Source organism: Cladophialophora bantiana (genome assembly GCF_000835475.1).
Source record: "Cladophialophora bantiana CBS 173.52 unplaced genomic scaffold supercont1.6, whole genome shotgun sequence".
Lineage (NCBI taxonomy): Eukaryota > Fungi > Ascomycota > Eurotiomycetes > Chaetothyriales > Herpotrichiellaceae > Cladophialophora > Cladophialophora bantiana.
In genome coordinates, this window is record NW_015971580.1 from 1490142 (window position 1) to 1507311 (window position 17170).

General features: G+C 53.3%; 4 protein-coding genes across 4 annotated transcripts; 3 read left to right on the forward strand and 1 right to left on the reverse strand.

Annotated features, from left to right (window-relative positions):
* Nucleotides 1–792: 792 nt before the first annotated feature.
* Z519_04853 (uncharacterized protein) lies at nt 793–1844 on the forward strand (the record flags this gene model as incomplete). The annotated part of the gene is made up of 4 exons (XM_016762597.1): nt 793–842; nt 994–1020; nt 1069–1303; nt 1362–1844. The coding sequence occupies 4 exons, from the start codon at nt 793–795 to the stop codon at nt 1842–1844; spliced, it is 795 nt and encodes a 264-aa protein (XP_016621544.1).
* Nucleotides 1845–4131: 2287 nt separating this feature from the next.
* Z519_04854 (uncharacterized protein) lies at nt 4132–6459 on the forward strand (the record flags this gene model as incomplete). The annotated part of the gene is made up of 1 exon (XM_016762598.1): nt 4132–6459. The coding sequence occupies one exon, from the start codon at nt 4132–4134 to the stop codon at nt 6457–6459; it is 2328 nt and encodes a 775-aa protein (XP_016621545.1).
* A 3010-nt stretch (nt 6460–9469) lies between these two features.
* Nucleotides 9470–12223, forward strand: Z519_04855 (uncharacterized protein; the record flags this gene model as incomplete). The annotated part of the gene is made up of 1 exon (XM_016762599.1): nt 9470–12223. One exon carries the CDS (start codon nt 9470–9472, stop codon nt 12221–12223), a length of 2754 nt encoding a protein of 917 aa, XP_016621546.1.
* Nucleotides 12224–13868: 1645 nt separating this feature from the next.
* Z519_04856 (uncharacterized protein) lies at nt 13869–15767 on the reverse strand (the record flags this gene model as incomplete). Its single annotated transcript, XM_016762600.1, has 1 exon — nt 13869–15767. The coding sequence occupies one exon, from the start codon at nt 15765–15767 to the stop codon at nt 13869–13871; it is 1899 nt and encodes a 632-aa protein (XP_016621547.1).
* Nucleotides 15768–17170: the final 1403 nt, after the last annotated feature.

Consider the following 17170-nt stretch of genomic DNA (forward strand, 5'->3'; position numbering starts at 1 on the left):
CGTGTCTAATCACACAGTAGTTAGTCAGCTCTAAGCGACGAACGGAAGGTCTTCGTGGCTAATACTTCGTACGCAGTATATCTGTCATCATGAATTCTTCCTTGTCTTCAGCCTGGTTGAGACTGTGTCATCACCCGGCATTTCTCAGCCTCGCTGGAGCGAGACGAAAATAGGCACCTCGTTTTCGCACTGTGCAGATGTCTATCGCGTTCCTGTTGTTTCAAGCGGTTGTGTGCAGATTTTCGCTCTCTCTGGTCAGTGTGATTTGGCCAGGGGCATATCAATATCATATTCCATTAATGCCAGTGATGGATCGGTCACCGGCGCCTGCTGCTTGCCAAGAAGCGTTTGAACTCCAACCTTGAACTGCCTGTCTGGTTTTATGACTCTCCATGTTGAGGACCTCAAGGCCAGTCAAACATCAAATATCTGTTGAGATTGCGTCTAGCCGGCAGCCAAGGTGTAGAGTTGCTTGACAAACGAAAATATTGCTGTTTCGACCCCGAATTCAGTTGTTGGAGACCTGTTCAGCATAAAGGAGATTCCGCTCAGACCGTTGACATCGCCGTCAGCTCCCTGCCAGGATCGCCAAAAAGAGCTGGTGATCCAAATCCTCACATCACTGATCAGCACTGAGAAAAATAACCAGATTGCCACGGGGAGTTCAAGTGGGAAGTCAGGGCTGAACGTGTTTCGCTGTTGTTTTCACTACCAGCTGCTCTTCACCTCAACCTCAACCTACCTCAACTTCCAGGTCGATTAACCTGCTCTCTCTTCAGCAACCATCTTGCCATGTCTCACAAGCAAAAGCAGAAACCGTTCTGGGAGCGGAAGCAACAATCGTAAGCTGGTTCACTGAGAAATCTCATCTCTTCCAAGTGCCGATATCCTTCTCTCCTCTACGTCCACTCCATCTCCCCCGTCCCTTATCCCTTTATTTGCCGTCTCAACCGTGATGGCTGCTCTCAGACTGCCCACTAATTGGAAAAACAGATTCACGAATGTCGATATCGGCACCATGTGAGCAAGTATCCCCTCGGTTGTTCTTCCAACTCACCTCAGTTGCAGGATTCCTTGCGTCGCCTGCAACGTCAAATGTTTCAGAGCACGATACTCTCAAAATCAGCTGACGAAATATCAAGAATCACTTGCAAGAGAGGTGCGAGGTGGCCCCAAAGCCGAGCTTCCCCGTTGCAGGAACTGTACGCCAGAGGCCACTGCAGAGTTGTATTGCACCGGCTGTCGAGTGACTAAGGATCTGAGCTTCTTTTCCAAGCAACAGCGAAAGAAGCCCGATGATGCGGTAAGAGAAGGCAAACTTGTCCCGCGGACTCTCACTACGATACTGATCCGCACATTAGAAATGCTTGAACTGCCAGCAGGAGGTTGAAGATCGTGTACCTTCCCTCGAGGCAGCTTTGGAAGAGGAACGTATCAGAGATGACGAGATTCGTGGCAAGCATCTCTCTGGCTCTGTTATGTCGAGCATTGCTGGCTCCGTCATCAGCTCCCGCTCCCAGTCACAAGTACAATCAGCCAGCGCGAGCGGGATCTACGTAGTCGGCGATCGAGACTCTGCCTGGGGAGGTGACGAGGGTTCTATCCGCCCACCCTCGCCCACTGAGACTGAGCTTTCTAGCTCTCGCAGCACATCCAGCCGCGCCAATTCCGGTTACGCCAGGTCGGTTTCGAAGAACAGCTTCGCAAAATCCCCAGCATATGTCGCACCAGCAAAAGCACGCGTCATGAACCAGCTGGAACGTGAAGAGAGGCAGAGGCAAGAGGTACAGATGGGCAGCAGACATGGTGACTCTGATGATGACGATGGCGAGTGGGAATTGTGAGGGACTCGACTGATAGCACGACACCGCGGTGACGACAAAGGCACTGGCTTATCTTATGATGCATCTTCGCTTGTGGTGCTTGAACAAACAATTACTTGTTTAGATCAAATCAGCTTGTGTTACGAGACAACACGAAGGGGAAAAAAGAAACGTAAAAGCGAACCTTGAGAATCTGTCATCGCATATGTGAGCCAGTGATACACAGAAACTTTCGGTGTATCCACGCACTGTTGCCCATACAAGTCATGTTCGTTGCGATGCACGCTGGTCAAAGGCTGTCCTGGCGTAATTCTTGGCCGGTTCAAGTTCTTGATTCAAAGGGCCACAACTCGGGCTCAAGGTTTATGCTACGGAACAACGGTGCCTTTGGGGCTGGTTATCCCTGGTGTTTAGGGGTGGAGGCTTACAATTCGGGCAGGCAACACAATGAATGTAATAGACGGACTCCAGGCAGAAGCCATTTACGGATACGAAGTCGAGAATGAATGAGCCCCCCAAAGACCAGAGCAGTGGAGGGGTCCCGAAGGAACCTTTGTAGTTGAAGGTCCGGAATGTTGCCCTGAGAAATACTCACCGGTCCAATCCGCTCCAGCAGCACCGTCGCAAGTCAAGGGTCTCGAAGGTCATGCGGCTATGTTGCATAGTTCGCAAGCTATGCAAAGCATTTGTTATTTCCGGATGTCTCTGCATATCGGCAAGTAATTAGGTCGTGGCATGATTTGTCGATATCCCCATGGCGTTAGGGGTTATCATCTGGCGGCTGGTTCGGTCGTTGGGTCTCTAAGAAACAGGGCGCAACGAAGCATAATGGTCGCACGGCATCTCTGCCCGTGGTTCGCATGAAGAGGTCCTAGAGACGGGCGGGAAGTACCAGGTTGATGGCGGATGAAGAAACCATGCTAAGTTGTGGTGTGGTTGAACGTTGACGTCGGATTGGCGATGGATATTGCTGATATGGCAACGGCTGAACGAGCACATGGCACCCTGGGGCGCGGATGCTTTTTGAATGACGTTGCTGAATTGTTAAATCTCTTTTGGCCTGCTTTCTTTGTCCACCATGGTTTGGGGTGACTTGTGTTTCCTGAGTTGCGCCCCTCTGGGCGTCTCGCTCGCTTCATCCAAGATCGGATCGTGGATCAGTATTCAGGGTCAAAACTATATTTATCCTCGTCGACCTGCAAAAAAACCAGATTTGCGCACAGAATGCATTGGATTGTGGCTCGTGGCGAGGTAGACGACCTCGGAAGCAATGACGAGTTGTAAGGGCAGTGAATGTGGGTCAACAGGCAAGAAACAGTGATTGTGGGCAGCAACCAAGATTTTGGGGGTTGGAGTCGATGGGGCGGTTCTGCTGCATGGCTACCGAGGCCGAGGAGGTCGAGCCCTACGAAATAGGCTCAAGGCCCCAGGGACCCCTAGAGCCTGTTCGCGCTTATCTAGATTGAGCAGCCTGACGCCCAAGCCCGCCAATCTCTTTCACCGGTTGTGAGCATGGGGGGTTTGGTCTTGCGCTGGCCATGATGCAACACACCACACACCACTTTGCGCATCACTGACTGTCGCAGCTAAGCGTCGACCCTTCTCTAGCCACATCATCGTCGTGTTCTTTGTGTCTAGGGATGCCGATGCCACGCTCATCCTTGAGGCTTAGGCTCGGCGCGCTTCCTATCAGTTGTTCCTCACTCTGCATTCTCGATTATCTCTCTCTCGTGATAGTAAAGCCGGCTTGCTCAACGCCTTGAAACGCTCTGAACCTATCCGTGCCCTCCTTGCAGAGAAAGAAAGGAGGAAGGAAAAAGAGGAAGAGAATTGACATCCGCGGACGTCCAGGCTCCTCCCACCCCAAAGCAAGGAGTGAAGTTCAAACACAACCTTCCACACCACCGAACCCATCCCCGACACCACACTCGATCTCAGCGCCTTACTTATTTCTCTGCGGGCTCCCTCCCCCCCAACTGGCGGGCATATAACATCCATACCCTCTCACAACTGACGTCCTCCTTCGTCTCCCTTCGTCCTACCTTGACCGGCTCCATTACCGGGATCGCACAGGTTGGATCCTTCATATCCAGCCAGTCGAGCTACCGTACATCGTCATAGGGCTGGTCAGGACGCGAATCTCATATAGTATTATTGGCGCGGGTGCTGCATGCTTCCAAGATCCCCTGGTCCTTTTCTCAATTGATTTGAAATCCATACCACCGACCCGCGTGTTGGGAAGGGGTCATCTGAATGCTTTGAGAAACGGAGAACAAGTCTTGGGACGGGGCTGTGTTTCCCTCACATAATGTCTTCCCACAATGACCGTCTGCCACCGCAGCCCAGCGTTACTAGTTCAGGTGACGATGGGGACACGCGGCGACTTCACCCAACTCTGAGCAATTCAGCGACTGAGGAGGGGCGCTACCGGAGGCTATCAGGGGCATCATCGAGTTCACAACAAACATCACACAACCCAGATCCATCCAGATATCACCAAGCCCGCCAACCTATAAATGACGCCGTCACTTCAGCCTTCAACACCGCCGATGCTACCTCTTATGGTGGTTTCTCTCCCGAGTTGCTTCAACAAATCACGTCGCAGATCACGGCAAATGTTTTGCAACAGTTGAAAACCGCGAATCTATATCCGCCTCCTCATCAACCACCGCCGGTCGGCTCCCAGATGGATACCTCCTCGTCCGCTGCCGGCTCTCCGCCGTTGGATCGAGCCACAGTCTACACTCCCCCCACTCCCCATCGATGTTCCGAAGATGCTGGTGTAAGTCAGGCCTCTCCTCAGTTTCCTCCGCCTTCCAGTCAGTCATCATCCTTCCGGGCCCCATCGCCTGGCGTCGAAAGGAGAGCCGTCTCGCCTCTGAGTCAGACGGGCCATGTATCCGAAAATGAAGCAAATCAGACTCGGCCCAGAGGCCCCGGACGCGTGGCTACCCGTGAAGATGCAACCATATTGGAACGAGTATGGGGTCAACTTTTCACTGAGCAGGGTGAGGCTACTCCTAGGCTGGGTCAGTTCCTACGTGGAATTGCTACCTACCTCATCGAAGATTATGAGCCCAAGCACAGCTTGGTCATCACTCCTACGAAGATGCAACGATATTACGAAGACACAAGGCTTGCCAACGAGTTTTACCCTTGGAACATCATCTTTGACGACAGAACTTCCTCGATATCTCGGATGTTCAGAGAGATTGAGTGCCAGCACCATCTTGTTCAAGAGAAGTTGAATGAGCGGCCAGACACTCCTGGACTCACACCTCAGGGCTTCGAGACCTGGGCGACATTGCTCTTGAAAGCACATCCCGATCAAGAGTATGAGCGACTGGCAAAGACGGCATTGGAAATGCCCATCAGCAATCCTGATGAGAAGAAAGAGCGGTTCCCGAAAGAACTTTCCAGGCGACTCTTCCCCAAGCACGGTGATACTGAGATTGCCTACAAGCTACAGAAGGCTATGTCGACGCATTGCAATGTCAGCTTCGCTTCCCGCCACAGCAGCATGGCGGACTCAACCTCCCGGACGTCGACTTCGACGTCGACCGCGACTGTCGTAGCTGAGGACTCATCCACCAAGACAAACTTGAAACCTCCGACAGACAAGCCAGAGCATAACAGCAACAACGTCCAACCCAGTCCAGTGTTGTCTCAAGCCAGCCTAGAGCGACAACGACAGCCGTACGGAGGGACGCACTCGGATGGTGTGAACGGTGACGTCACAGACGAGGGCGACGAAGGCACTACTGTTTCCCAGCCAATCGAGCGAGAGAGAAAGCCCTATGTTGCTGCGCCGGGCGGCGGGAAGAATTACGATAATATCGACAGACCAGCCGCACTGCCTGAAATCAGACCAGGACCACCTCCTCAGGAACCCAGACTGGGACGTTCGAGCTCTCTCAATGCAGCGAGCAGAGCAACTGATGCATCAAGATCAGGACAGCAACCCATCTCTCTCCATCAAAGACCACCGCCTCCGGCAATGGAAATCCCCGAGTCTCGCCATCACCGCTCCAACACTACCTACCACAAAGACCCTCCCCAATCTGGTCGCAACCGATCGCCCTCCATGAACAAAGAAAGTGGTGCCTCGTCACATACGAGAAGGACGGACCCCGACGTTTCCTATATGTCTTCGTCGCATCATTCTGATCATCACGACGACACGAGACGGTACAGAGAGTACGAGGCCGGGCGCGAACGGCTAGCTAATGACCGCTACGACGCTGCCAGAATGTCCGCATATGACCCTCGCGAACGTGATCGCGACCGAGATGGCCGCCCACGTATGCAGTCTGTTTCGAACGCTGGCCTTGGCTTCGTCGACAGCCCACGAAGTCCGACTCTCCGCACTACGGGGGGGACGTCGCTCTATTCCAGTTCTCTACCCACCGCAGGTGGGGAGGAAGAATATTACCTCAACCGCATGCACACAGGCGGGGCTCCACCTTCTTACAATGGGCACAGCCCGCCTTCCTCCATTAGCACTGGCTTTCAACCTCCTCCACCACCGCCGCCGCCGATGATTAGGGAGTCGTCATCAACGAGCAGAGACTCGGGATATCCGTCATACCCGATTAATCCGGGTTATCCGCCCACAAGCTATCGAGAAGTGCGGTAGGATCGCGACGATTTGTGGAAAATGAACGGGAAAGGGCAAGATATGGAGGAAAGCGGCTAACGCGATGCACAACGAAGAACTGCCAGGGCGTGATGATACTCTGTTTACATTTTCTCCTGTACCATATTTGACGACTGATATGATCGAGGACTTGGTTCCTTCCGCACTCCTTTGAACCTCACGGCGATCTTGGATCTTGGTCAGATTTCAGCTAGCTGGACCGTTGATTCACTTCTTGAGATCCCCGGCCTTTTCCTTCTGAGGGTTGCTTGTGAGAATGTAAACTAGTGGGCACGTGTATCGGTGATGGGTGGGTATATGTATCAGGACACAAGTGCAGCTGCAGAGCACTCGCTCAGAGCTCACCGGAGCAAGCATGCATACATGTCACATGTCTGTGCGTAGGTACGCGTGCGTGCGCCTGGTGTAGGAGTAGCAGGATGTATTATCATCAATAGTCAGACTGCGGCTCCTTGACAAAGGGGCTCGTTTTTCTTCTCGTCCGAATTACTCATTTACTGTGGTTGCCACTGTTATTATTATCTATTACTATTACTACCTGCTTCCCTCGTCCCCGCCTGCTTCTCTCATTACCGTTACCGGGACCCACAAAGTCCCTACTATGTACCACCTATGTACCCAGCTTGTCTTGGGTAGGTATGTAGGTATGTACCTAGATAACAAACAGTCACCACAAGGTCAATCTCAACCTTGATCCGCACGGCGCCTAATCTGCGCCCTGTTGAATATGTCCTCGACTTCGCGAATGAAGGCACGCGCCAGGCTCTTCTTCCTGTCCAGGCCCAACAGTCCGTCGTTATGGGCGACGTGACCGGCGAGCTGGCGGTTATGGTTGTCGTGGTTCGGGAGTTGGGAAGAGTGATACTGCGGCGCCGCTGCGACCTCACCACCGATCTGTTCGGCCACGGGCTGGTAAGTTTTGCGAAAAGGTCGCCCAGAGCTCTGGCCGGTTAGGACGCAGAAAGGATGGGTCGTTGGCAAAGTATGCGGCGATGCATTTACGATTCCTGGGTCGACGAAGGCTCTGCTGGTGGTTGCGGAGGTTTGGTCGGCAGGGATAGAGGTTGGAAGCGTAGACCGATCGGAGAAGGAGACCGGTTGGCATTGGTTGAAGTCCAGACACCAGATCCTCGCCGTCTTGTAGAAATATGGACCTTTTGATCTCTTCCGCGGCGAACTTGTCCATCCTCGTCCGCCGGCGACGTCTCCTCCTCTGGTGGCACATGCCTCGCAGAACCCAGCACAAACTCGACGCCTCTCCCATCTAGCCTTGCCTCGAAGTGCAACCCCACCAGAGCCCGACTTAGGTGTGCAGCAATGTAAAGCCTATCCAAGTCCAATATACCCCATCTGATCAACATGACACGGGAAGTTGTGGGTTTGGAAATCCGAGCACCGTTTCCGGGGTCTCGTCCTGCGGCGGAGATAGAGCCTCAGCAAGCAAATGTCGTTGCTCAGGTCCGTCGTCATTGCTGTGCGGATGGAGCCGGCGGCGCAAAACTTATCAATTAGGTCGTGGCGCGCCGCTTGGGGCAGGGAGGGGATTCGTTCTGCTTGTCGAGTCGAGAAAGGACCACTGCGGCGCTGCTCCTCCGGGGGGATCGTGATGAGCACTGAGCCCACCAATTCGTCGAATGCGCGAGCATCAGAGTGTAGGGGAAGGGGATTTGGACATGCGATTCGTCAATGCCGTCTTCCCCCGAGGACCATCCGTCAAAGGCGGCCGAGACGAGCTTGCGCATGGCATATTCGCCTTCTATACTCTAGCACGAGTCGCTATTCGAGGTGTTCTTGCGTTTGTACGTCACAGGGACAATTGGGTGCGCAAAGACGGCGCCAAAGCTGCCCTGGCCAATTTGGCGAAAGGGCTGTGGTGGTCCACAGTCTGAGATAGAGCATCTTTGACGCACACCTTCGGCATGCGCAGATGACTGCAGGGACGCCATACTGCGTACAGGAATAGTTCAACATCGACGAATGAGATATGAGAAGAGGCAAGACGCGATTGTTTTGTGGCCGAACGTGAGTCTTGCCCTCCATGAAGCTTTTGCGCTCCATGGCTTTGGGTATAAATCCTCTCGGGTCGCAGAATCAACAGGTTCATATTCATTGTCTCCCATCCTTACCTTTTGTTCCAAGATGCTGCTCACAGTGGACGGGATCATCTGTGCCTCTGTCTTCGATCTCAATCCCCACGTAGGCGCTTGTCGGCTTGGTGGAAAATCGAGGTCAGGGAGAAAGAAGCAACTTCTGGACGAGCTTCATAGATAAGGCAGTCTAGAAATACGAACAGAACAAGTAGTGTGGGCATTTCATTGCCTGAGCTGAGGGCGATAAGCCATAATATCGGAAAGACGGATCATGCTGTTGGTCACAAGCACCTGAGAATGCCTGGGCACCTATTACCTGATGGGAAAGTGCTATCTGGGCGTGATCAAAAGGCGACTAGTCGATTGGCAGATCTGAAGGCTCAGGCGAAAGGATATGCACGAAAGATGGCCATCATCCACCACGTCGGGCGGAGATGCTCATTCAGCAATTGCGGTGGCATCAGCGGTGCTGGTGCCATGTTGTGGCGTCCAACCAAGATGCCTCCCGCTGCACGCCGCTTGTTTTCCCTTCCAGGTTCCCGCAGCTCGTTTTCCCTCTCACGCATCAACCATCAGCTGCCCACCCACACACACCCGCACACATCCACTCATCGCCGACGGCCTGGCTTTGTTGAGGCTAAAAGAATGCAATTCCTGGCTCCAGCAGCCTGTGGCTTCCTGCTCCATCATGTCAACTGCCCTGCTTCCTCACTCTGCACGTCTGGGTTCCTCTCCGAGATTCACGTTGTATCACCAACATAGAATCACTGCAGCTCAACTACTGATACATACACACTCCCCGTGACCGAGCACCTTTCTCAATCGAAACGACCAAGAACCACCGCAGTTTCCTACGATGCCCGTCGACCGCTCGTAGCGCCCAATGACGCTCACAGACAATGGTAGGCTACGATCATGCCGAGCAAAAAGAGCTGGAGCCAGACGAGGGCCCTTCGGGTTCCAGCTCGGGTGCCAGCGAGAGTACCACCGAATATGAGAAACAGAAAGATTGGGACGAGGGTCTTGAGGAGACCGACACCATAAGAACCCTACCGGACAACGAGACCAGACACGGCAAAAACAGGTTGCAACCGCAAGGGAGCTGGCAGGCGCACCATCATGGTCTACTGAAACTTCGCTCCGTCGAGGACGACCTCCCGACCAACTGGTGGTTTGCTTCGACCGCCATCCCTCTCATTGCGGCCACATTTGCCCCCATGGCCAATCTAATATCCATCACGGCGTTGGTGGTGCCTTGGAGGAATAGACTCACTCAGAGCAAGGCCGACTTTCCTCTGACCTACCAAGCCACTTCCGTGGGCTACTCTGACCCTCGATGGTGTGTCGACCTCAACATTGCCTCTCTCGTCTGCGGGTTTGTAGGGAACCTTTTCCTTCTCTTCAATTTCACCCGGCGCGTCCGATACATTGTCGCTCTCCCCGCGACCATTATGCTCTTCTACATTGCCTCGGGCATATTGATCGGCCTGACCGTCTCAATGAAGCTTAATGCTCCTCCTGGCCAAGACGCCATCTACTCCCAGGGTTATTGGAACGCCGTCATTGCCGCTTGCCTCTACATGTTCAACTCGATGATTCTGATGGTTAACATGTGCGGCTACTTTCTGGGTCATTACCCTCAACACTTTACCCTGACGGACGAGCAGCGCAATCTGATCCTCCAGACAATGATGTTCTTTGTATGGCTCGGTGGGGGTGGCGGCGTTTACTCCAGAATCGAAGGTTGGACGTACCCAGATGCCGTGTATTTCTGCGACGTCACTATTCTAACAGTCGGTTTTGGCGACTTTTATCCCACCAACGACCTCGCCCGGGGGCTGGTGTTTCCTTATTCGGTAGGCGGGATTATCATCCTGGGTCTGATGGTCAGCTCCATCCATAAGTTTGCCGGAGAGCTCAGTACAATCAATGTGCTCCGTAAACATGTCGAGCACAAAAGGGTCCACACCCTGTCGCGGGTTGTGACGGTGGAGGATAGCGCGGATGAAAACAAGAGGCGGGATGACCTTGAAAAGGAGGTGGCAATTGAAGAACGAAGCGGCCGACGGCCTACAATCTCGTCTCCACTTCCGAACCCGCAGATCCAGCATGACTTGGATGAAGCAGCAGCCCGTCTCCACGGGACGGGCACCTCCGTTCGAGACCCAACACAGGATCACCGAATCGAATTTGAAAACACCAACGCCAGAGAGCTGAAGAAGTCCGAAGACCATGAGCCGCACCCCAATCAATTTCTGAGCTCGCCATTTCACCGGGGTCCTATCCACAACACATTGCGATTGATCACAAGGCCCCTCAGAAGGACCTTGTCGAGATCACAGAAAAAGGCCATTTTGATGAAAGAAGAAAAGGACAGGTTCGATGCCATGCGGGACATTCAGCTCAACGCCAAGAAGTTCAAGAAATGGTACGCTTTATGCCTGTCGGTGGTGGCTTTTGGGATCTTGTGGTGCATTGGGGCGGTGGTGTTTTGGAACGTCGAGCACGACACCCAACACCTGAGCTATTTTGAGGCATTGTACTTCTGCTATATCAGCTTGCTGACCATTGGGTATGGCGATTTAAGTCCTAAGAGCAATGCTGGTAAACCATTTTTTGTGGTTTGGTCGTTGATTGCGGTGCCGACCATGACGATCCTTATTTCCGACATGGGGGACACGGTCATCTCGAGTTTCAAGCAAGGGACGTTCAGACTCGGTGATCTGACCGTCCTCCCGAAGGCGGGTCTTTGGCGCGACATCGTCATGCAGCACCCTTGGCTGTGGAATTGGATGAACAGAAGGGCAGAGAAGAAGCGTCTCAAGGCTGGCTTGCCTTTCGGACCGGCTGACGACCAAGGTCCCCCTGACCTGAGCCTTGAGCAGATTGCAGCCGAGGAACCAACAGAGGCGGAACTGACGCAGCGTCTGGCTTGGGCCATTCGCAAGACGGCCGACGATCTCCAGCATACTCCCAGGAAACGTTACACGTATGAAGAGTGGTGTGAATTCAGCCGCCTGATCCGGTTCACAAAGGTGGGCCTTGATCAAATGCAATACGATGAGGAAACGGATGGGGTGGTGGAATGGGACTGGCTCGAGGAGAACAGCCCCATGCTGAGTCAGCAAACCGAGTCCGAGTGGATCCTGGACCGGCTTTGCGAAAGTCTACTCCGGTTGCTGAAGAAGAACATGATCGCGAACGGCATGGCTCCCAATCCAGGTCTCCCTCGATCGAGCAATACCGACCTCAGCGCCTTCAGCTTCCCCCGCAGCGGTACCGCGTATGAAGACCCGTCGGCGGACCGGAATCCCGACACGTCTGTCAAAGGCAAAGGCGTCATGGAGCCTCGCCCTCTGACAAAGTCTGAAGAACGCCAGCGAAGAGCATCAGGTGCTGATGCGGTGCTGACGTTCTTCACTGGCGACAGAAGGGGAAATCATGCATATGCTAATGAAGCGCCTCAGTGGAGCAAAAAGGCGCAAGAACGCTTGAAGGAACGTCGAAGGAGTAACGCAGGCAAGCGAAGGGGACCCTTCTGCAAGCTTGAGCACCATGGCAAGACAGGCGCTATTGGTGGTGGAAGAGGTGGAGCTGGAAGTCGCACGCTCAAGATGAGACAATTTACTGGGGACGGGGAAGGGAAGAGATGATAGGGCGGACACGGAACGACTGAAACTTCCCCTGGGTACGAACTGTTACATGCCTGTGTCTTTACTACTGTATTATTCTACGAGGCGGTGGGGTGGACTACGGAATCTAGGGGTTTGGGGGCAGGATCTTTTGGACAGACAGGACATCAAGCGCAAGCTGAAGGCAGAGGAGTTGGGAATATGGGTTCCATATAGTGGAATTTTTGGGTGGCATCCCTTCTGATGCTCGCTAAGGATTGAGGATTTTCAGATTTCGAGCTGAGCAGCCACTGGCGAATTGATTTGGACTTGTCATCCCGCCACCGTCGATTCCTGCAGCACTTCCTCACCGAACCGGAGAGGAGACGCTCCGCCCAACTGGTGCTGAACATGAAGCAACACAGCCGTCAGCACAGCACCGCATGACGAAGACACCCAACCATGACGGTGCGTGCTACGCCGGCACGAATCCATCTACATGTGTAAGAAGTTGGGGCTCGACTACTCGAGAAGTTGAATCATTGCTGCTGACATACATGGGCGAGGCCGTCGAGCCCGTCGAGCCCAGCCAACCAAACTCTGGCAATCCGACGAGATGTATTGTATCTGGCTACCTGGACATGTACTTACTTTCGTGCTCGTGATCGACGGGGTGCCACCGAATTGATACGCCCGTATGGGAGTACGAGGTACCTACTCGTAAGTACGTGGGACCATCACAACTGGCTGGCTGGCGAGGGCTCTGTCATTTTCCTACTATAGATAGGGCCTTCGGGATTCATCCCATGTGTACTCGCGGAGTACCTCATAGTTGATTCTGCACGGAGAACCTCCTTGCACCTGCTTTGTACTGGGCACGTACGTAGCTGCTGGAGTGCTTGTGCCAGCAAAAGAAGGCCGCGCGAAGTCCACCAGAAGCGCACCAGTATGTCCTGTTCGAGACACCCCTGCGGAATACGGTTTCCAGGGGGAGGGAGGGGGGTCGGTAGTGGTGGTTGAATTTATTTCTGGTTCATGATGGGGATGCAAGATGATCATAGAGGGAGGAGAAGGCCAAGGGTGGTTCGTCGTCGTCGAGAGATAGAGGTGTATGTGTGTGCACGTAAAACGTAGCTGTGTACCCTGCCTAGGAACATGCTCAGATACATAGTATGTACCTAGACACTCAAATGCCCAGATATCATGTATATAGCTATGTTCTCGGTACTGAGACAACTACCGAGTTATCGCTAACTATGGAGGTACAACAGCCCTGGTACTCGTATATAGAAACCCATAATCAATAATACCTGCACGCCCATCAATACATCATCCGTCCATGGCGCCTGCGCCCGTCGTAGGCCTCCCCACTGGGTAAGTAGGCTCTGATCACTTCTAGGTACTTAGTCATGGATGACGCTTGCCCCGACCCTCCTTTCCCCTTGGTAAATGATGATGTTCCGCTCCCTTTTTCTTTCTCGGATTGCGATCGCTCACACGCCTCTTACAGGTGGACTGGATGGCAGAGAATTACCTGGTTGATTAGTTTGCCACATGCATCGCTCGAACCGGATTGAGACCCACCAGCACACCCGGTCCAAGAGCCGAGGAGGGAGTAGGGCGCACGCGGTTTCAACCTTGATCAACCTTTATCAATCTCCATTCTGTCCAAGGGGCACCCTCATTCTCATCCATCTTCCTCGCCGGAGACCGAAATCTTGCCAAATATTTCCTCAAACGCCTGGTCCTCGAGCAGCCCCTCGACCCACACGAACGACCTAGTCAACTCCTCCAGCCGCCCCATAGTCTCGATCCCCAGTAGCCGCATTGATGGGACAACGCGAGCCAAGAACCACTGGTGCTCGTCCTCTTGGACCGTAATGCGCGCGCCAAAGAGACCCGTGATCAGGATCCACAGGAGCAAGGGGTTAGATTTACCTGTCCAAATCACGAGTGCTTCATCGTTGAATTGCGGTGGGGTTACGACAACAGAGGGGATTTCGTTTGACGGCTGGAGGATTTCGTATTGGAGTTCGCGTCTAAGCCGTTGTGTGATTGAGGCCGGGTCAATCAGTGGGTGTTTATCGGGCGCCGACGAAGAGTAGTCGGTGGAGCGGAGCTTCGTCGGAGTAGACTGCGAGATCCGTTGGAGCAGCAAGACTAAAGACAGACGACAGCACAGTTCGCTACCATAGCTGGGGAGTTCCAGCAAGCGGACGACAAGGAATTTGCTCTTGCCGTGAAACCAGTCTGTCTCAGGACCGATGAAGTCGCGGCTTCGGAGCAAGTGATGATATAGCTGCAGAAGAGAGTGAAGTTCCTCTATCAGGCCCTTCAGGTTGGGACTGCACCTTGTCTGTTCAAGTGCTGCTGGGAAGGCTGAAAAGTGGCGATCTGACCAGATTCGGTTCGGGTGCCAAGCGTTGGATTGATAGATGGTTCCATTCACCGTAGAAGGACAGAGAAGCTCAGGCGTCGCCACTAATTCCGCCAAATTTGTGGCATCGGATTCCAAGAAGATGGCATTGTAATTGAGCATGTCATGGATGTACTGATCCAGCGTCGACTGCCCCGGAATCAACGTCTTCCAGAAATGCTTGAGGACATTGAAGTGGGTCTTTGATTCCCCGTAGTTCTCCATATACCACCCGCATACGCTTAGGTAATATATGTCCAATATAATCTGACGGTCTTCGGCCGCCGACTGGCTGTCGAGCAGCGATCGCAAGCATTGAAGAGCCTTGTGTAGATAGATTTCAGGTCCGTTGTCCGCACGGAAGGAAATGTCAGAGACTCGTCTCATCCGGCTGGCTGTGGCTGCTAAGAGGGCATACATATGGACACTCTTCCTCATGCAGCCTTGTATGATGGCGTCGATGCTGGCGAAATGTTGGGCAAATGCGGCATCTGTAGGTCTTTGACCATCGTCATCTCGAGGTCTGGAGAGGAGAGCAAAGGAGAGATAGTATTCGAGGATTGGAACCATATCGCAGTCTATCGTACCAGCCGTACAATCAAAGGGGTCGACGGCCACGTTGTGGAAAGAACCAGAAGGCGGGGCGAGTAGCTGCTGCATCACCCCGTCATCCAGATACTCGTCCTCGCTCGAGTCTTGCTGCCGCCGAGACTCGGATTCTGGGCTAGGTGATAGATCTTGGCCTATTATCGCACAGAGGCTTTCGGAGGGTAGCTTCTTCGGTTTCGTGGACCGTTTTCTTGTGGTATGACTCGTTTGCTTCGCATTTACCGAGCGCCTCCCCCTGGATGGTTTATTTGGGTCATCAAGTAGCCGAGAAACTCGGCACCTCGTCAAGCATTTCTCGAAGAGTAGTGTATCTGTCTGGCGTTGAGCGCCGCTGCCACTGAGCGTCTTAGAAGTGGCCGCCTCTTGAGCCCACCTTTGGGCGTGGCTGTTGATGCTCGCAGCGGCGCTTCGGGTAGTTGAGCGGGACAATGTGCCGGAAGTAGGGGTTTTGACGATGAATAAAAAGGGAGCTTTGCTCGATGCCGCGCCCTGAGAGCTGACCTTGATGCTGTTGAATGTAGCGAACTCGAATTGAGCTGGAATCGGATCAAGGATAGCCATCGTCGGTTGTGGAGATTGTCATTCGAACACGGGTTGTGCAGCTGGCACTATGAAAAGCTTGGGTTTCTTGAGTGTCTTGGGTTTTACAAGAGATGCGCCAAGCAGAGAAATTGGCAGATTTTCCTTGCCGTGTCGACTCTTGGGACGATCAACATGGCAGGCATCGATGATCTTTAACGTCCTGATATGTAGGGGTGCACGAGCCTTAAAGAAACCAGGGGCAGTTGTGATGATGGCCGACACACTGATGAGAGTGGCGCTCGCTCTCTAGCAGGAGGTGAACACCGAGGAGCAAGCCGGAGTGGGCAAAGCCTTGCCTCGTTTAACATGGTCCACCACGAGAGCCCAAAACTCCTGTTAGATAAGCACCATATTTTCGCGCTCTTTGGTCAAATCGAGTAGTCGCTAAAAGACCAACAGGGTTGAGCAGCGGACGAAGATCAAAAGGCCCCGAGGCAATGTCAAGGCTAAACATCCAGAGATGGATCCTTCGTTCTTTTGCAGCGGCCAAGGGAAAGAGGGCTATAACTTATAACCGGACCCGGCGTGAATGGAGCTGAGCAATGTCTCCGGCTTGTGATAGACTTTGTTTGGGCGGTATGGACCTGCATCTGAAGGATTACCACGCGATACAGAGCAATATACAAGTGGGGGTGTTGAGTGGAAAGGGAAATAACCAACAAAGTCGGGGAGTTGGTATACAGGTGGTGATTGGCGGTCGAATGGACTCCTCCCCCGCGGGACATAGCGTATAACAGCGTCCTTCACACATACGGTCCGAGGTGTGAGATCTGGCTTGAACTAGCGGATTTCTGAGAAGGCTGGAGGAAGGGGTGTGGTGGTGGAGGTCAATGAGGTGCAATGAGAGGTCGGGCGACGTTCAGTCCAGGTGAGCAAGCGGTCTTGCCGCCTGGACAACCTTAGGAGGGCAACTATGGCGGTCCAGAAGTGGTATAGTAGGGACCACCCCGAATCCACTAAGCCTAAAATTGCATAGCACTCCCGAAGCTTCAGAAGCTTGTTCACGCCTTAAACTGCTCTGTCAGATCGATATAAATATGTCCCACCACCTACGCCTGAGCAGACAGGGGTCTATACCGAGCACTAGTCTCTTGTACTTGTACTGCTACATACCACCTTGTACCCAGGCCAAGCCGGCGGATCTCCTTGATCCAATACATTGGGTCTGACAGCAATATGTCCTCTCCGTATCAATGACAAAGACTCTAACCGTGTCTTTGCTGGGATGACATTCTCCTAGGGAGACAGGGGGCCTGCCTATCATACGGAAAGATGATCCCGGCTATCCATGTCAAGGTATTCACCTGTTTGTTACCAGCTCGCCACCTCGGCATCCTTGCTACTCAGATGACCTGCTTCGAGCTTGACGCTCAAGTCGGGGT